General features: G+C 36.9%; 1 protein-coding gene across 1 annotated transcript; it reads left to right on the forward strand.

The window, feature by feature from the left end:
* LOC125844992 (callose synthase 5) lies at positions 1-15,189 on the forward strand. The gene is made up of 44 exons (XM_049524364.1): positions 1-71; positions 213-257; positions 1,059-1,419; positions 1,526-1,626; positions 2,087-2,208; positions 2,309-2,405; positions 2,528-2,638; positions 2,742-2,870; positions 2,972-3,064; positions 3,372-3,463; positions 3,591-3,717; positions 3,853-3,990; positions 4,074-4,150; positions 4,254-4,332; positions 4,409-4,534; positions 4,637-4,751; positions 4,881-5,218; positions 5,863-5,915; positions 6,000-6,060; positions 6,150-6,231; positions 6,313-6,362; positions 6,444-6,530; positions 7,327-7,449; positions 7,577-7,668; positions 7,750-7,837; positions 7,911-8,071; positions 8,758-8,881; positions 8,955-9,049; positions 9,165-9,282; positions 9,369-9,520; positions 9,856-9,965; positions 10,059-10,184; positions 10,273-10,341; positions 10,977-11,166; positions 11,280-11,391; positions 11,480-11,599; positions 11,673-11,788; positions 11,880-11,963; positions 12,801-12,913; positions 12,987-13,216; positions 13,409-14,206; positions 14,303-14,353; positions 14,480-14,665; positions 14,739-15,189. The coding sequence occupies exons 3-44, from the start codon at positions 1,191-1,193 to the stop codon at positions 14,967-14,969; spliced, it is 5,796 nt and encodes a 1,931-aa protein (XP_049380321.1). The 5' UTR covers positions 1-71; positions 213-257; positions 1,059-1,190; the 3' UTR covers positions 14,970-15,189.
* Positions 15,190-15,445: the final 256 nt, after the last annotated feature.

The following is a 15,445-nucleotide window of genomic DNA, read 5'->3' on the forward strand; positions in this document are numbered from 1 at the left end:
CCTCCATTCCCTCCTCTCCCACTATCCGTTCACTTCTCCTCTCTCTTTCTTCTTTTTTGGGTCTCCGCTTGGTACGTTTTCCTTTACATTACATTTTTCATAACAATCAGTTTTTCTCTTCTCTCAGCTAAAACTAGTTTCATTTCTCTTGTAGTTTAATTGATCGGTTTGTTTTTTTTCCTCCTCCCTGCCTACTTGCTGGTTATTTTCAGGCAGCACAAGCTCATTCTCTTCTTCATCATTGCCAAGTTTCAACCGTAAGTACGTACTTAGCTTTCACTTTTTCATATTGTATCAATTACGTAATTGATTCGTGTATATAGATGTGTTAATTTCCGAAATGTGAGCTCATTTATGCGTTGTTTGATTATGATTTTGGATTTATGAGAAGGTTTATGTGTATAGCTGTAGTTTATGTAGAAGCTTTCAGATTGTGGAATGAATTAATAGATCCGTTTTTGCTTGTATAGTAATATGTATGTCAATCGGAAACAAGCCTGTTTGAAGATTTATGTGTATAGCTGTAGAACTATACGTACACAAAAGATGAAGTTTCAATCGGTTAATTAAGATGCTAGGCTGTAAGTTTTCTAGTCTTTCGGAATTGTATGAATGTATGCATGAGTTTTTGTACATGATAATGTATATAATGAATGTGTGGTAGAGTGAGTGTGCATGTGTGTAATTATGAATTTGGATGTATATGTATGTTATTTTCTGGAGAGGAACGAACTAGCATGTTTATTCGAGTGATTTTGATTATGGATTTAGGAGAAGCTTTATGCATATGTTTGATTAGCATGATATAGATAGATGTAGCATTATATACCAGAGAAGATCTTCATTATACAGGTTCAATTGTAAATGTTAAGACTAGTAATACTTGAATCTACATGTGTATGCATCTGCATAACCTGTGTTATGTGTTTAATGGTGATTGTGAATGTATGATAATTATGTATGTATGTGGATTTATATGGTGCGTGTTTGATCGTGAAGTATATTCTGATGATGATTATGGCCCTTATGGATGTATAATTGGAGATATTTTTGAACAGAAATTGAACGGAAGAGAGGGAGAAACGGAAAGGAGCTGGAGGAGCTGGAAGAGAGCGGTGGTGTCGAAGCCAGAGCTACATTTAGTTAGCTAAGCTACCGACAGCACTGATTAGGAGAGGACAAAAAATAGGATGACGAATCCGGCGAGACCGGCGGAGGGAATGGACCCCCCCCAAACACCGGTCGGTGGCGCAGGGCCCTCGTCACTGACTCGGCGACCGTCACGAAGTGCCGCCACCACTACCTTCTCTATGGAGGTGTTTGACAACGAGGTTGTTCCCTCTTCTCTCCAGTCCATTGCACCAATCCTTCGCGTCGCCAGAGAGATCCAAAATGAACGCCCTCGCGTTGCTTATCTTTGTATGTCTTTGTCTCCTCCTACCATTACATTCAACCTCTACATACACATTCATCTCTGCAATTTCTTATTTTCCCCTCTTTTTCCTATTTGGTGTCGTTGTTACAGGTCGGTTCTATGCGTTTGAGAAGGCGCATAGATTGGACCCCACCTCAGGTGGACGTGGTGTTCGGCAATTCAAAACCAATCTCTTCCAACGTTTAGAGCGTGTACGTATGATTTGATTTGATTTTTTTATTTTTCTCTTTATATATTGTTTTCCCCTTATTACTTGTATTTGTTTTTAAATTAGAATTATTTAAACTCGAGATCAAGCGTTAGACATTGGGAAATCTAATAGGATTACTTCACTATTATTGGGAAAGAGAGAGATTAAACCGGTTCAGTTCAGTTTTTAATAAGTTCCTCAGTTTGATGGGGAAATTTTTACTTAGGACAGATAATTTTCAATGGACTTTGTCAGTTAAAGTATGCAACAAAGCATATTTTTTCAGATTCAAAGCATTGTGGTATTATTTTTCCAGAATTTCTCGGGTGTTTTATAACCATCAATTTCCGGTAGAGTACGGTTGAGTCAATTGCTTAGGAGGTCCTCAATATTCCCAACAAAGTTCCTTTGTGCCCGATCGTTAAATATAGGGGTTAGCTAAACGAATTGCTTTCATTTAGGACAATGCGTCGAGTCTTGCTTCTCGTGTGAAAAAGACTGATGCACGGGAAATTGAGAGCTTTTACAAGCAATACTATGAGCAGTATGTCGTGTCTCTTAACAAGGGAGAACAAGCAGACAGGTAACTGTAACTCTCGTGGTATCATAAATATCCTCTTTATAAATTCGTTACCGTGGTTTGGTACTAATTGGTGCAAGGTTTTTGAATCTTTTGAAAACAGAGCTCAGCTCGGTAAAGCATATCAGACTGCTGGGGTGCTTTTTGAAGTTCTTTGTGCCGTTAATAAGTCTGAAAAAGTTGAAGAAGTTGCTCCTGAGGTCAGTACTTATATTAAAACTTAGGTTCACAATTACGAATCTTCCACTTAAATGTCCTCAATTTTTCTAGCATTCACTGGAGGATTCTATGCAAGAACTTAATGGCATGAATTATTGAACAGATCATTGCTGCAGCAAATGATGTTCAGGCCAAAAAGGAAATATATGCCCCCTATAATATTCTTCCCCTGGATTCGGCTGGAGCATCTCAGTCCATTATGCAACTTGAGGAGGTACTACATAAACTCATACATACGGAAATATAGGCACATGTAGTTTGAAATAGTATGTCATTATGTCAAGATCTTTAGCTTTTCCTTTGAAACTCCTCACCAGGTTAAAGCAGCCGTTTCTGCTCTCTCAAATACACGTGGGTTGAATTGGCCAGCTTCATTTGAACAGCAGAGGCAGAAAACAGGGGAACTGGATGTGCTGGATTGGTTAAGGGCAATGTTTGGGTTTCAGGTAACAGTTCCTACTTCAAAGAATGAGATTATAATTGCTTGAACTCTACTCAGGTCTTTGGTCAGAATGAGAATTTGTTAACCTCTGTGTGCTCTCTGCAGAGGGACAACGTAAGAAACCAGCGGGAGAATCTGAGTTTGCTCCTTGCGAATATTCATATAAGGCTAATCCCCAAGGCTGAGCCACTTAACAAGGCATGTATCACATATAGCTAGGCTATGTGTTCTCTATTCCCCATTATACTCAATATCTAATATCTGATGCTCCTAGGCTTTCTTATTCATTTTACCTTGGTTTAAAATAGACCTTTTAGTTTAGTCCTCTACCGCATGCTTTGTATTACTTAATTTTCTTATCAATCTCTTCTGAATTGATTACTCCAGAATCTTGAGTAAATGCATTTTTTTATTTGTCTGGATGTATTAATAGCGAGAAAGCAAGGCTATACAAGACAGTGACAAAATAAAAATCTGTTCTTATAAACCATTGTTTCCAATGTAGCTTGACGATCGAGCTGTGGATGCTCTAATGAACAAGTTGTTCAAAAACTACAAAACATGGTGTAAGTACTTGGGAAAAAAACACAGTTTGCGGTAAGATATTGGCAATACATATACTTTCTTTCAAGCGGACATTATGCTTTTGCTCTTTTGGCTTTTAGAAGTGTATAAACCATAAATATTGAGTAACATTTTCACGCAACAAACTTATTGCATTTAGGCTCCCTCAAGCCCAACAAGAAGCACAACAAAGAAAGATACTTTACATGGGCCTTTACCTTCTAATATGGGGTGAAGCAGCTAATCTCCGCTTCATGCCAGAGTGTCTATGTTACATCTTCCATAATGTGAGTGGTTCATTAATCTTCTTTTATATCACCACTTCTAGTCTATAGATGTCAAAATTGTACTCCTCCAATAACACACATTTGCTGAGGAATCCTTTCTTCAATGCGAAAGTAACTTCTACATTGTTGATGCAGATGGCATATGAACTCCATGGCCTCTTAGCAGGAAATGTGAGCATTGTCACTGGAGAAAATATCAAGCCTTCTTATGGTGGGGATGACGAATCATTCCTGCGAAAGGTCATTACTCCCATTTACCGTGTGATTGATAAGGTAATATGTCTCATATATCTGCATTTTCTTCCACTTCAATTTTCCTTTTTATGAATGTTTGTAACGATGATTTGCTCTTCCAGGAAGCCAAAAAAAGCAAAAATGGAAAAGCACCGTACTCAAATTGGTGCAATTATGATGATCTGAATGAATATTTCTGGTACTTGTTTAATTAGAACAATAACTTCAGTGCTGTGATAAGAGAAATAACAACATAACAAATGGTTTCATATGTAATCTTTGAATTTGACATACGTTGACAGGTCGCAAGATTGCTTTTCTTTAGGTTGGCCAATGCGCGATGATGGTGACTTCTTTAAATCAACACGTGACACCACACAAGTATGACTTGTACTTTCATCGAAAGTTTCTGCTTCTATCAGCAGAAGAGTTGTTTACCTAATGACTGCTATTACAGGGAAAAGGAGCTGCTAATAAAAAGCCTGGAAAAATGGGAAAATCATACTTTGTTGAGACACGGTCATTTTGGCATATCTTCCGAAGCTATGACCGTCTTTGGACCTTTTTTCTCCTGTCTTTGCAGGTGGAAATTTCGAACTGTGAATATTACGATATACTATTGTTTCTTTGCTCCTTATAGCTTACTTGTTCCGTTTTGGGCCATTTTTGGAATTTACTTTTGCAGGCCATGGTCATATTTGCATGGAGTGGGATTCCTGTGTTGGATATATTTAAGAAGGATTCTTTATACAACCTGTCCAGTATTTTCATAACGGCAGCTATGCTTCGGTTCCTCCAAAGTACGTAAATCTATGAATTTCTTTGATGTATTAATATCTCGTAAGATTTTCTACTCTTATTATTCCCATTTTACATATTAATTAGTAGCAGCTTAGTAGAAAAATAACCATCCCTTGTTTTTACATTAGGTATCCTGGACCTTTTTCTTAACTTTCCGGGTTATCATAGATGGAAGTTCACAGATGTACTGAGGAATGTTCTGAAGGTAGTTGTCAGTCTTGCATGGTGTGTCATCCTCCCATTATTTTATCTCCAAGAAAGCAACTCAGAGCTACTTACGAAGATCCGAAGTTCCCTGACATTTCTAGACAAGATGAAGGGCATTCCTCCTATGTACCTAATGGCCGTGGCTGTGTATCTACTACCCAATTTACTTACTACAGCTTTGTTTATCTTCCCAATGCTCCGTCGATGGATTGAGAACTCGGATTGGCTTGTTGTAAGGTTCCTTCTGTGGTGGTCACAGGTAATAACAATAAGCCTTCTGATCCACGAAAACGCATTCGCTTAGTTTCTTACAAACATTTTATTTTCCATTGTTGTTAGTCTAGAAGGCTTACGTGCTATCTTCAGTTAATCAATCTCTTGAGCTGAAAGCAAATATTTTATTGATATTCTATGCTTCTGCTTCTTCTTTCACCAAATCTGGACTTAATTGTGTTTTTTTTTTTTGGGTTATAACCACCGATAATACATCAGACTTTTGGGTTTTGAGTCCCTTTACGAATTGTGAAGATCTTCTACAAATGAAATAATGCACAGTATTTAAAAAGTATTTTAAGATTTACACTAACGTATCCCATACTTTTAAAAAACGATGGCTGAAAGAACAAAAATCCTGGGAAAAGAACAGAGGTAAAATAGTTTAGATATCAAGATGAATCTATGCGAAACTTTATAAGTTTTCGAATTTTAGGTGAACTAAGCTTGTGTACTCTGATCATATGGTTTAGCATTTGCAAAAATAGGATAGAGTTCATCCATTTATCTGTTTCCATAAGACAACAGCTCATTTTGTCTATTCATCTGTCTACTTTGTATTGATATGCCAATATTTTATTTTCTATAACAAACATTATTAACTGTCTGGGCCTACTTGTTTTTCTGCAGCCAAGAATATATGTTGGGAGGGGAATGCATGAAAGTCAATTTGCACTTATAAAGTACGTTTACAAGTCTTTTACTTCCAACTTTCTCTTATTTGTGTTCGACACTTGCTCTATCGCATGCGCCGCTTTTTGTATCAGGTATACTCTCTTCTGGGTGCTACTTCTTTGTGCAAAATTTGCATTCAGCTATTTTATTCAGGTAATTGGATGTACATACCATTGCTCTACTTTGGAATGAGACGTGGTAGTTATATTTATCTTCTAATCATGGTATATTTGTGTTTTCAGATAAAACCTCTTATAAAACCCACAAAAATGATAATGGACATCAATCACGTTCAGTATGCTTGGCATGAGTTTTTCCCCGATGGTATTTATTCCAAATTTTGCTCTCTTTTATCAGATTCTCTATCTGCGAATTGATGCTAATGAATCTATCCTATCTGTGCAGCTAGGAGCAACTATGGGGCTGTGCTTGCCCTGTGGGCACCAGTTGTCATGGTATGTCTTGTCTTTGTTTTCATTTGTAGATGTTTCATGGTTATCTTTTACCTGTAAATATTGTATTCCAAATTTATACAGGTTTACTTTATGGATGCTCAAATATGGTATGCTATTTTCTCAACTTTGTGTGGTGGTGTTATAGGTGCCTTTGATCGTCTGGGTGAGGTAAGGACTTTCAGAATGCATCTTGATTGTCATTTACTTTGCCGTCAATATATATGGTTGATGTCTTATCACTTGTCAATAGATCTTACTGAAATTTAGTTTAGAGAGAACTTGATTATTGCTGCTCGTTATGATGTCTGGGGTAGAGCATCATTACAATAGTAGTGATGGTCCTTGGAAAATATTAAAAAATGGAAATCGGTGTTTGTACAACAATTATAATTTCCTGATTTCAATCCAACATCAGGTAAGCTGGAGACAGAAATGAGCATAGTTGAAAGTGAGACAACCTTTGTGTTGTTAGTTAACTTTATTTCTTCAATGTGTTTCTTTTTGATCTGGAAAAATTCCAATTTAAAGAAGGATGTTGTAGAGTATTAGGAGCAGTGATCATAAGTAGATTGCCGATGGATATCTGAAGTGTGTCCTCTTTTAATCACAGAAGCAAAATTTAGACCAAACTTTAATGTTTGTGGACAGTGATAAAGATTGGTTAGAAAGTCAGTGAGCTGCATTACTATTATTATTGTTGCAACTAATTATCCATGTATAAATTTTTTATAAGTGGTAGTTCCTTTTCTGGTAGCATAGCTGTGGTTCCATCACTAAATTAGTCACTACTGGAATCTGCTACATCTAAGATCAGAGTTGATTGAGATATTTTAGGTTGGAAGCAATTAAATTATGCTTTCCTGAAAACTATGCTTTCATCTTATTAAATTTTTATTGTTAATTTGTAGAGTTTGTCAATCTTTATTAACATATGGCTCTGCGCTTTTTGTTGCTTCTCAAACAGATAAGAACTTTAGGAATGTTAAGGTCAAGATTTCAGTCTCTGCCTGGTGCATTCAACACTTACTTGGTGCCTAATGATAAAGCTGACAAAAAAAGATTTTCACTCTCCAAGAGTTCTAATGAGGTTTATTTTGTCCTCACCTATTCCGTCGTGTATATGCTTTTCATTCTTCAGGCCATGAAGAGAAATAGATTGCCAAAGACTTATAAAAGTGAAAATCTTATAAAACATATTATTTTTGGATGTCTAGGTTTCGCCCAGCAAGAGAAGTGAAGCTGCAAAGTTCGCTCAGTTATGGAATGAATTTATATGCAGTTTTCGCGAAGAGGATCTTATAAGTGACAGGAATAGTCCCTTAACTTATCTTTTTGCTTTCTAGTTGGTTCATCTGACATAAAGAATTGAACTGTGTGCACATTATTTCAGGGAGATGGACCTATTACTTGTTCCTTATTCCTCGGATCCAAGTCTGAAAGTTATTCAATGGCCACCCTTTTTACTTGCTAGCAAGGTAAAGACTGTCAGCTGATGCACCACTGTTTTAATTTCTTCTTCTACACTGATTGATTGTCTTCCGTTTGCAGATTCCAATTGCATTGGACATGGCTTTACAATTTCGTTCCAAAGATGCTGACCTTTGGAAGCGCATATGTGCTGATGAATACATGAAGTGTGCTGTTATTGAATGCTATGAGTCTTTTAAACTTGTTCTTAATGCCCTGGTTGTTGGAGAAACTGAGAAAAGGTTGCTTATTCAGCTGATTCATAGATCTATGAATCATTATATTAACTTCATCATCATTCAACTTCATGAACACATGCATCTGAATTCAAATATATTCTTGAATACCCATCAGGATGATTTGGAACTTTTTTCTTTCCCCTCCGCTACCCCCTTTTTTGTTCATTTAGACAGGCAGCACTTCTTCTAGCTGTAGTACGCCGTAATGCTTGGTTTTCAGATAAAGTGATATTGTTTGTTGAATCACCTTAGGTTTATATCACTGGTGTTTTGGTTTCATAAGAATGGTCTTTTTATTACATTTTTTGCTTCGTTTAAGTCCTTAAATTGGGTAATCAGATTTCTAATTCTTGTCATTTTTTGAGTTTTCTTTTTATTCATTAAACTGTCTGATTTAACCTGTGTTCTTTGTCTTTTGAAAAATAAGTTGCATTCTATCTAGTCTTCACTTCTCCTCTACCTGTTCTTCAATTTAATTTTTGCTGTTGAACCATTGTTTTGTTACCTCTGTGGAAGCTCATATCAGCGACCTTGTATAAAGTGGTGATTCAACATACCTACAGTAGTTGCAACCTTCATGCACCATTTCAGCTGTTTAATGTGGTCCTTCCAATTGCTGCATCAAGTAACACTTCATACTTCTTCATTACATGCATATCTTCTTGATCCTGTCTAATTTGTGTGTCTAGGATCATAGGAATCATCATAAAAGAAGTTGAAAACAGCATTTCAAAGAACACGTTCCTTTCGAGTTTCAGAACAGGACCTTTGCAAAACCTTTGCAAGAAATTTGTAGACCTACTTGAGATACTGGTAAGTGCACTAGCTGATGTCTGTAGCAGTGGAACTTCATATGTCAGATATTTCACTTTCTTTCTTGTTGCAGAGAGATGGCGATCCATCTAAAAGGAACAACGTTGTCATAGCACTGCAGGATATGTTAGAAATAGTGACCCGTGACATGATGGTCAATGAAATCGGGTTAGTGAATTCTGTGCCATTTTTGGATGAGCTTTTCAGATAATAAATGCATAGCATTGATGTTATTTAAAATATTCAATTTTATATTTGTTCTGGTCTTGTATAATTATTTCAGGGAACTTGTAGAACTTGGTCATAGTGGAAGGGATTCTGGGAAACAGCTCTTTGCTAATACTGACTCAAGAACAGCTATTGCATTCCCTCCTCCAGTAACAGCACAGTGGGAAGAACAGGTCTTTTAATATATATATGATCATACGATTTATCTTCAATTAATCGATAAACAGAAAAACAATCATCATGTTGATTTATTTCTCAGCTTCGGCGTCTTTATCTTCTCTTGACTGTGAAAGAATCAGCAGTTGAAGTTCCAACTAACCTCGAAGCACGGAGAAGGGTTTCCTTTTTCACAAATTCATTGTTCATGGAAATGCCACGTGCACCTCGAGTGCGCAAAATGCTTTCATTCAGGTGCTTCTCATAATTCACGACAGCATACATCCTCAAGTTTATAGATGAATTATCTGATGCGTTTGAGCTTTCTCCTTTGAAAATATGACTTACCTATGGCATGCAGCTAATATTGGAGTGAGCATAAGATTTATAGTCAGTCAACAATCAATTATATGAAGTTAATAAGTAACATTGCATTATTATAGTCATGAGAACACACTATTAATGTAAATAGCGGCAGAAATACCAATGCTTTTGTTTATTATTAATTTTCAAACTATCTCATTTGTCACATGGATCCATTGTACTATTATCCCAAATTCAGTTGTGCAATAATATTTTTTCATATGCAGTGTCATGACCCCATACTACAGTGAGGAAACTGTCTACTCAAAAGGTGATCTTGAGATGGAAAATGAAGACGGCATATCAATCATTTACTATCTCGAAAAGATTTATCCAGGTTTCATTCTATTATCAACTACTTGAAAATGAACTTCCTTTCAGTGTGATGTTCCTCTCCCTATTTTATTGACACCACTTTATATCCTTCTAGATGAATGGAAAAACTTCATGGAACGTCTTGGATGTAAAAAGGAGCCAGAGGTCTGGGAAAATGAAGAAAACATCTTGCAGCTACGTCATTGGGCCTCATTAAGGGGACAGACTCTCTGCAGAACAGGCACCTTAAAATACTTTTTTCTTATAATATACTTTTGGACATAACAGTTTCCTATAGACTATTCATCGTTACTGTTTATTCTTTTCAGTAAGAGGAATGATGTACTACAGAAGGGCTTTGAAGCTTCAAGCATTTCTTGACATGGCTTCAGAAGGAGGTAAACCATAATATTTTAATGCCAATATCCTGTTCAGAGATTTTATCTTTGGGCTAAGAACCTTGACAGTTCTTGTAATAAAAGGAATAATGAGCGACATCTGCTGAGCTTTCTTTAGTAAGAAATAATTTCTATCTGCTCTGAGTATTTTCCCTTGCATATGATATGTGCTCGACATAATTGGCAGCTGAAGTTTATTAAGGCATGCTATGGACTACAAGTAGCCATATGAACCAACAAAAGGCCCCACATAAGTGTTATGTACATGTATTTTCCTTCTGATCATGATACATGTGTGGTGTGAGAGCTGAATTCTATACTAGTTTACAGGAGTATCACTTAATTTGTCATACCAGAACTTTTTATGGTGGTTGGATCTGTTGCATGGTAATGGGAGCTATCAATGATGAATGGAAAGAAAACTATTTTTTATACTAACACTCTAATCTGTTATGTTTAAGATTATAGCGAGTTATATTGAGAAACATGAAGAGAACACATAAATTGTTAAACAGACGACAATTTTTAGCTTCTTAGTCTGCTTTACCAATATGTCAGCTAAGGTGCATAAAGTAGGGTATCAAGTGTTGAATTCCTTTCTGGTAAAGCACTACATTGTGACTATTTGTACACAGAGATTCTCGAAGGATACAAAGCTGTTACAGTACCATCCGAGGAGGATAAGAAAAGCCAAAGATCGTTGTATGCTCAATTAGAAGCTGTGGCTGATATGAAATTCACCTATGTCGCCACCTGCCAGAATTATGGAATTCAAAAGCGAAATGGAGATCGGCATGCAACTGATATTCTGAATTTGATGGTCAAGTAAGTTTCTGTTTCTCCAAAGAAACAAGGAAAAACCAAAAGAAGTTGTATTCTCCCATACTCGAATGTATTTAGAATTCTGTTGAAATATTCTTTCTCCTTTTTCCGTGCAGCAACCCCTCTCTCCGTGTAGCATATATTGATGAAGTTGAAGAACGGGAAGGTGGAAAAACTCAGAAGGTTTATTATTCAGTGTTGGTGAAAGCAGTTGATAATCTTGATCAGGTTATCACAGTTCTTTTATATTAAATATTGACTGTAATTGATTCTTTGCGCTACAAGTCCTTATTTCTTCTATGATCTACGTTTGAAGGAAATATACCGAATAAAGTTGCCTGGTGCAGCAAAGATAGGAGAAGGAAAGCCTGAAAATCAGAATCATGCCATTATCTTCTCTCGTGGGGAAGCTCTTCAAACCATTGACATGAATCAGGTGAAAAGAGACGGAGTTCAAATAAATAAAGATAGGTAATCAGAAAATAATAACTTAATGTTTTCTCTTGCAGGACAATTACTTGGAAGAAGCTTTAAAAATGCGTAACCTTCTTGAGGAATTTAATGAAGATCACGGAGTGCGTCCACCTACAATATTGGGTGTTCGTGAGCATATCTTCACTGGAAGGTTGCCTAATAATTTCTCTTTCAGCCTGCCTAGTTTCATCTAATCCAGGTGTTTGACATATCTGATAAGGCCTCACATCTTTCAATTACAGTGTGTCTTCATTGGCTTGGTTTATGTCTAATCAAGAGACAAGTTTTGTCACCATTGGTCAGAGAGTTCTTGCAAGGCCTTTAAGGTATTTTATTTTCTTCCTTAATGCATAAAACTACTGAACAGACAGTCCTGTATTTCCATATCAATCATTTTTTGGCAAAACAATTGCAGCGCTATTCAACTTTTATTTTATTTTTCCTGCATTATTCATCTATCTGTGGTTGGATCAAAAGAGGGGGGAAGGGGTTGGAGGAGTAGAAGGAGAAGTGGAGGGGTACAAGTCATTTCCCTTATTTGGTAAAGAAGTAGTAATAAATTGGTCAAGTAAAAATGGACGAATTGAATAACATTCCAGGTCAGCTTTATCAATCCATCCAAAACTTGATAGGAAGAGCGATTATATCTGTTTTACTTCCCTCCTAATTGTAATGGTTTATTCATTGTTTATTTGAGGTAAATTCGAAATTGTTCGAATTGTGTAATCGTCAATTACTGACATTGGAAGCGACCCGGTCCACTCGTAGGTAGTGGTAGGAGAGATCTATTATGGTGGGATGGACCGTTCTCAAATTCCGGCCTACCAACTGGAAGTAATCACCAATATCAAAGCAAAAGGGCAAATAAACCAGTTAGTTTCATTATTTCCCCGTAGCCTTAAATCTTCTAAGAACTAAACATAGTGTTAGTTACTTGCTCTCCTTCTCCAAAATGGAAATGGAGAGTAGAAAAACTAGTATACTGGATTGTTAGTGTGAAGTTGAGCAAGACCATTTCTTGAACAAACACACGTTTTCCTCTTTTGGTGGTTTGCTTGCAGTTAGTGTTCACCTGCTATATCCAACTGATTTACATGTATGATATATTCTCATTTCGGACGAGACCATGAGATTTATTTTCTATTGTACCTTGATGATTTTAGGGTCCGCTTCCATTATGGACATCCAGATGTATTTGACAGAATTTTCCACATCACTCGTGGTGGAATTAGCAAAGCTTCAAGGGGTATCAATCTCAGTGAGGACATATTTGCAGGTAGCTTTTAGAAATATGTCTATTGATGCATAGACAGAACACTTTTATTGTTCTATAACGTTTGGCTCTATAGGTTTCAATTCAACATTGCGACGTGGAAATATTACTCACCATGAATACATTCAAGTTGGAAAAGGGCGAGATGTTGGTCTTAACCAAATCTCTCTCTTTGAGGCAAAAGTGGCATGTGGTAATGGAGAGCAGACTCTTAGCCGAGATCTATACAGATTAGGACATCGATTTGATTTCTTCCGTATGCTGTCCTGTTATTTCACAACTACTGGATTTTATATCAGCTCAATGGTAATTCCTGTTTAACATTTGATGACATTAATATATAAAATTTCAATTCATATGGTATGGACTTTCATTACTTCAGAATTACAATGTATCCCAATTAATTCAATTATAAAGCATGCGCGTCAATCACTTTGCTTTTGCGAGATGATTTAAAGGAAGATATACCTATGATACAATTTTATTTATTCCTTGCAGCTGGTAGTCCTCACAGTTTATGCATTTTTATATGGTAAACTCTACCTTGCATTGAGTGGACTGGAACAGTCCATCGTCAAAGTTGCAAGATCCAAGGGTGACGATGCTCTTAAAGCTGCAATGGCCTCACAGTCTGTCGTTCAACTTGGTTTATTGATGGCCCTTCCCATGGTTATGGAGATTGGGCTCGAAAGAGGCTTCAGGACTGCTTTAGGTGACATTATCATAATGAACCTGCAGTTGGCTGCTGTTTTCTTTACCTTCTCTCTTGGAACAAAACTCCACTACTTTGGCCGCACAATTTTACATGGTGGCGCGAAATACAGAGCAACTGGGCGTGGTTTTGTCGTGAGACATGAGAAGTTTGCTGAGAACTACAGGATGTACTCAAGGAGCCATTTCACCAAAGCACTGGAAATTATGATTTGCCTCATAGCTTATCAAATTTTCGGTGTGGCAGTTACTGATAATGTAGCTTTCTTGCTTCTCAGTGGCTCAATGTGGTTCCTTGTGGTTTCATGGTTGTTTGCTCCCTTCCTCTTTAATCCTTCAGGCTTTGAGTGGCAAAAGATAGTTGATGATTGGGAAGATTGGGGCAAGTGGATAAGCAACCATGGAGGCATTGGTGTTCCGGCAACCAAGAGTTGGGAGTCTTGGTGGGATGAAGAGCAAGAACATCTGCAGTGCTCTGGTCTAATTGGCCGTTTCTGTGAAGTTCTTCTTTCTATGCGCTTCTTACTTTTCCAGTATGGAATTGTTTATCAGCTAAATGTGTCCAATGGTGATAAAAGTATCATGGTTAGTACATCTTGAATTTTCAGCTTCAATACAATATATGGAAGGTGTAACTTTCATCCCATTTATATGCTAATCCTCATTTTGATATGATCACAGGTTTATGGTTTGTCCTGGTTGGTCATTGTGTTTGTCATGGTCGTCTTGAAGGTTAGTATTGGTGGAACCTCTTTTGCATCATGATACCATTATTTAGAAAAAGATTAATTTAAACTCTGGTTGCAGAAGGTTGTCTTTCCATACATAGTGTTTTGAAACTGTACTTCCTATCTGCAGATTGTATCCTTGGGCAGGAAGAAGTTCAGTGCTGATTTCCAGCTGATGTTCAGGCTGCTGAAATTGTTCCTTTTCATTGGCTTCATAGTCACATTTGTCATGCTGTTCAAATTCCTAAGCCTTACCGTTGGAGATATTTTTGCCAGCTTATTGGCCTTCTTGCCAACTGGATGGGCTCTTCTTTCGGTAAATATTTTTCACATCTTCAATTTTATCCCTAGACTTCAAATAATTGTGTGTAAACTTTTGTCGTCTGCAGATTGCACAGGCATGTAGGCCAGTAGTGAAGGGCATAGGAATGTGGGGATCTGTGAAGGCTCTAGCTAGAGGATATGATTATTTAATGGGGCTTGTGATCTTCACACCGGTTGCTGTTCTTGCTTGGTTCCCTTTTGTCTCCGAGTTCCAGACAAGGCTGCTCTTCAACCAGGCCTTCAGCAGAGGGCTTCAAATTCAACGTATTCTTGCTGGTGGGAAGAAGCACAAGTGAGCTTAGTTGTTATCATCACACAACAAACAATCTGTTGTATCTTTTTTGGCAAAGCAGAAGATAATGACTCCCACACCATTGTTCAAGATTCCTTATCAAGCCTTCTGTTCTTTGGTCAGTAGAATATAAAATTTCTTTGTATATTTATAGTTTCAGAATACTATAGCACAAGATGTATACTCCTTTGTTATAATTGCTCATGTAACCAGCTTGGACGCCACTCTATTTCTTTTGGGTTAGATCCAACATTCTAGACAAAAAAGGAATCAAGTAAATGCGAGAAATAAAGAAAAAATGCACTATTAGGAACAAAGTCTCCTTCTGTATATGATCATGACACAATTAGTTTCTGAAAGAAAAATGTGCAGAATTTCTTACATTCATTTTTTTTTGCACAATGGAAATAGTAACATAAAATATACCTTCAACCAAACAAGTATAAATTTAAGGTAAAATACCTAATGATCATCTTATGT

This window comes from Solanum stenotomum, chromosome 11 (assembly GCF_019186545.1).
Source record: "Solanum stenotomum isolate F172 chromosome 11, ASM1918654v1, whole genome shotgun sequence".
NCBI lineage: Eukaryota > Viridiplantae > Streptophyta > Magnoliopsida > Solanales > Solanaceae > Solanum > Solanum stenotomum.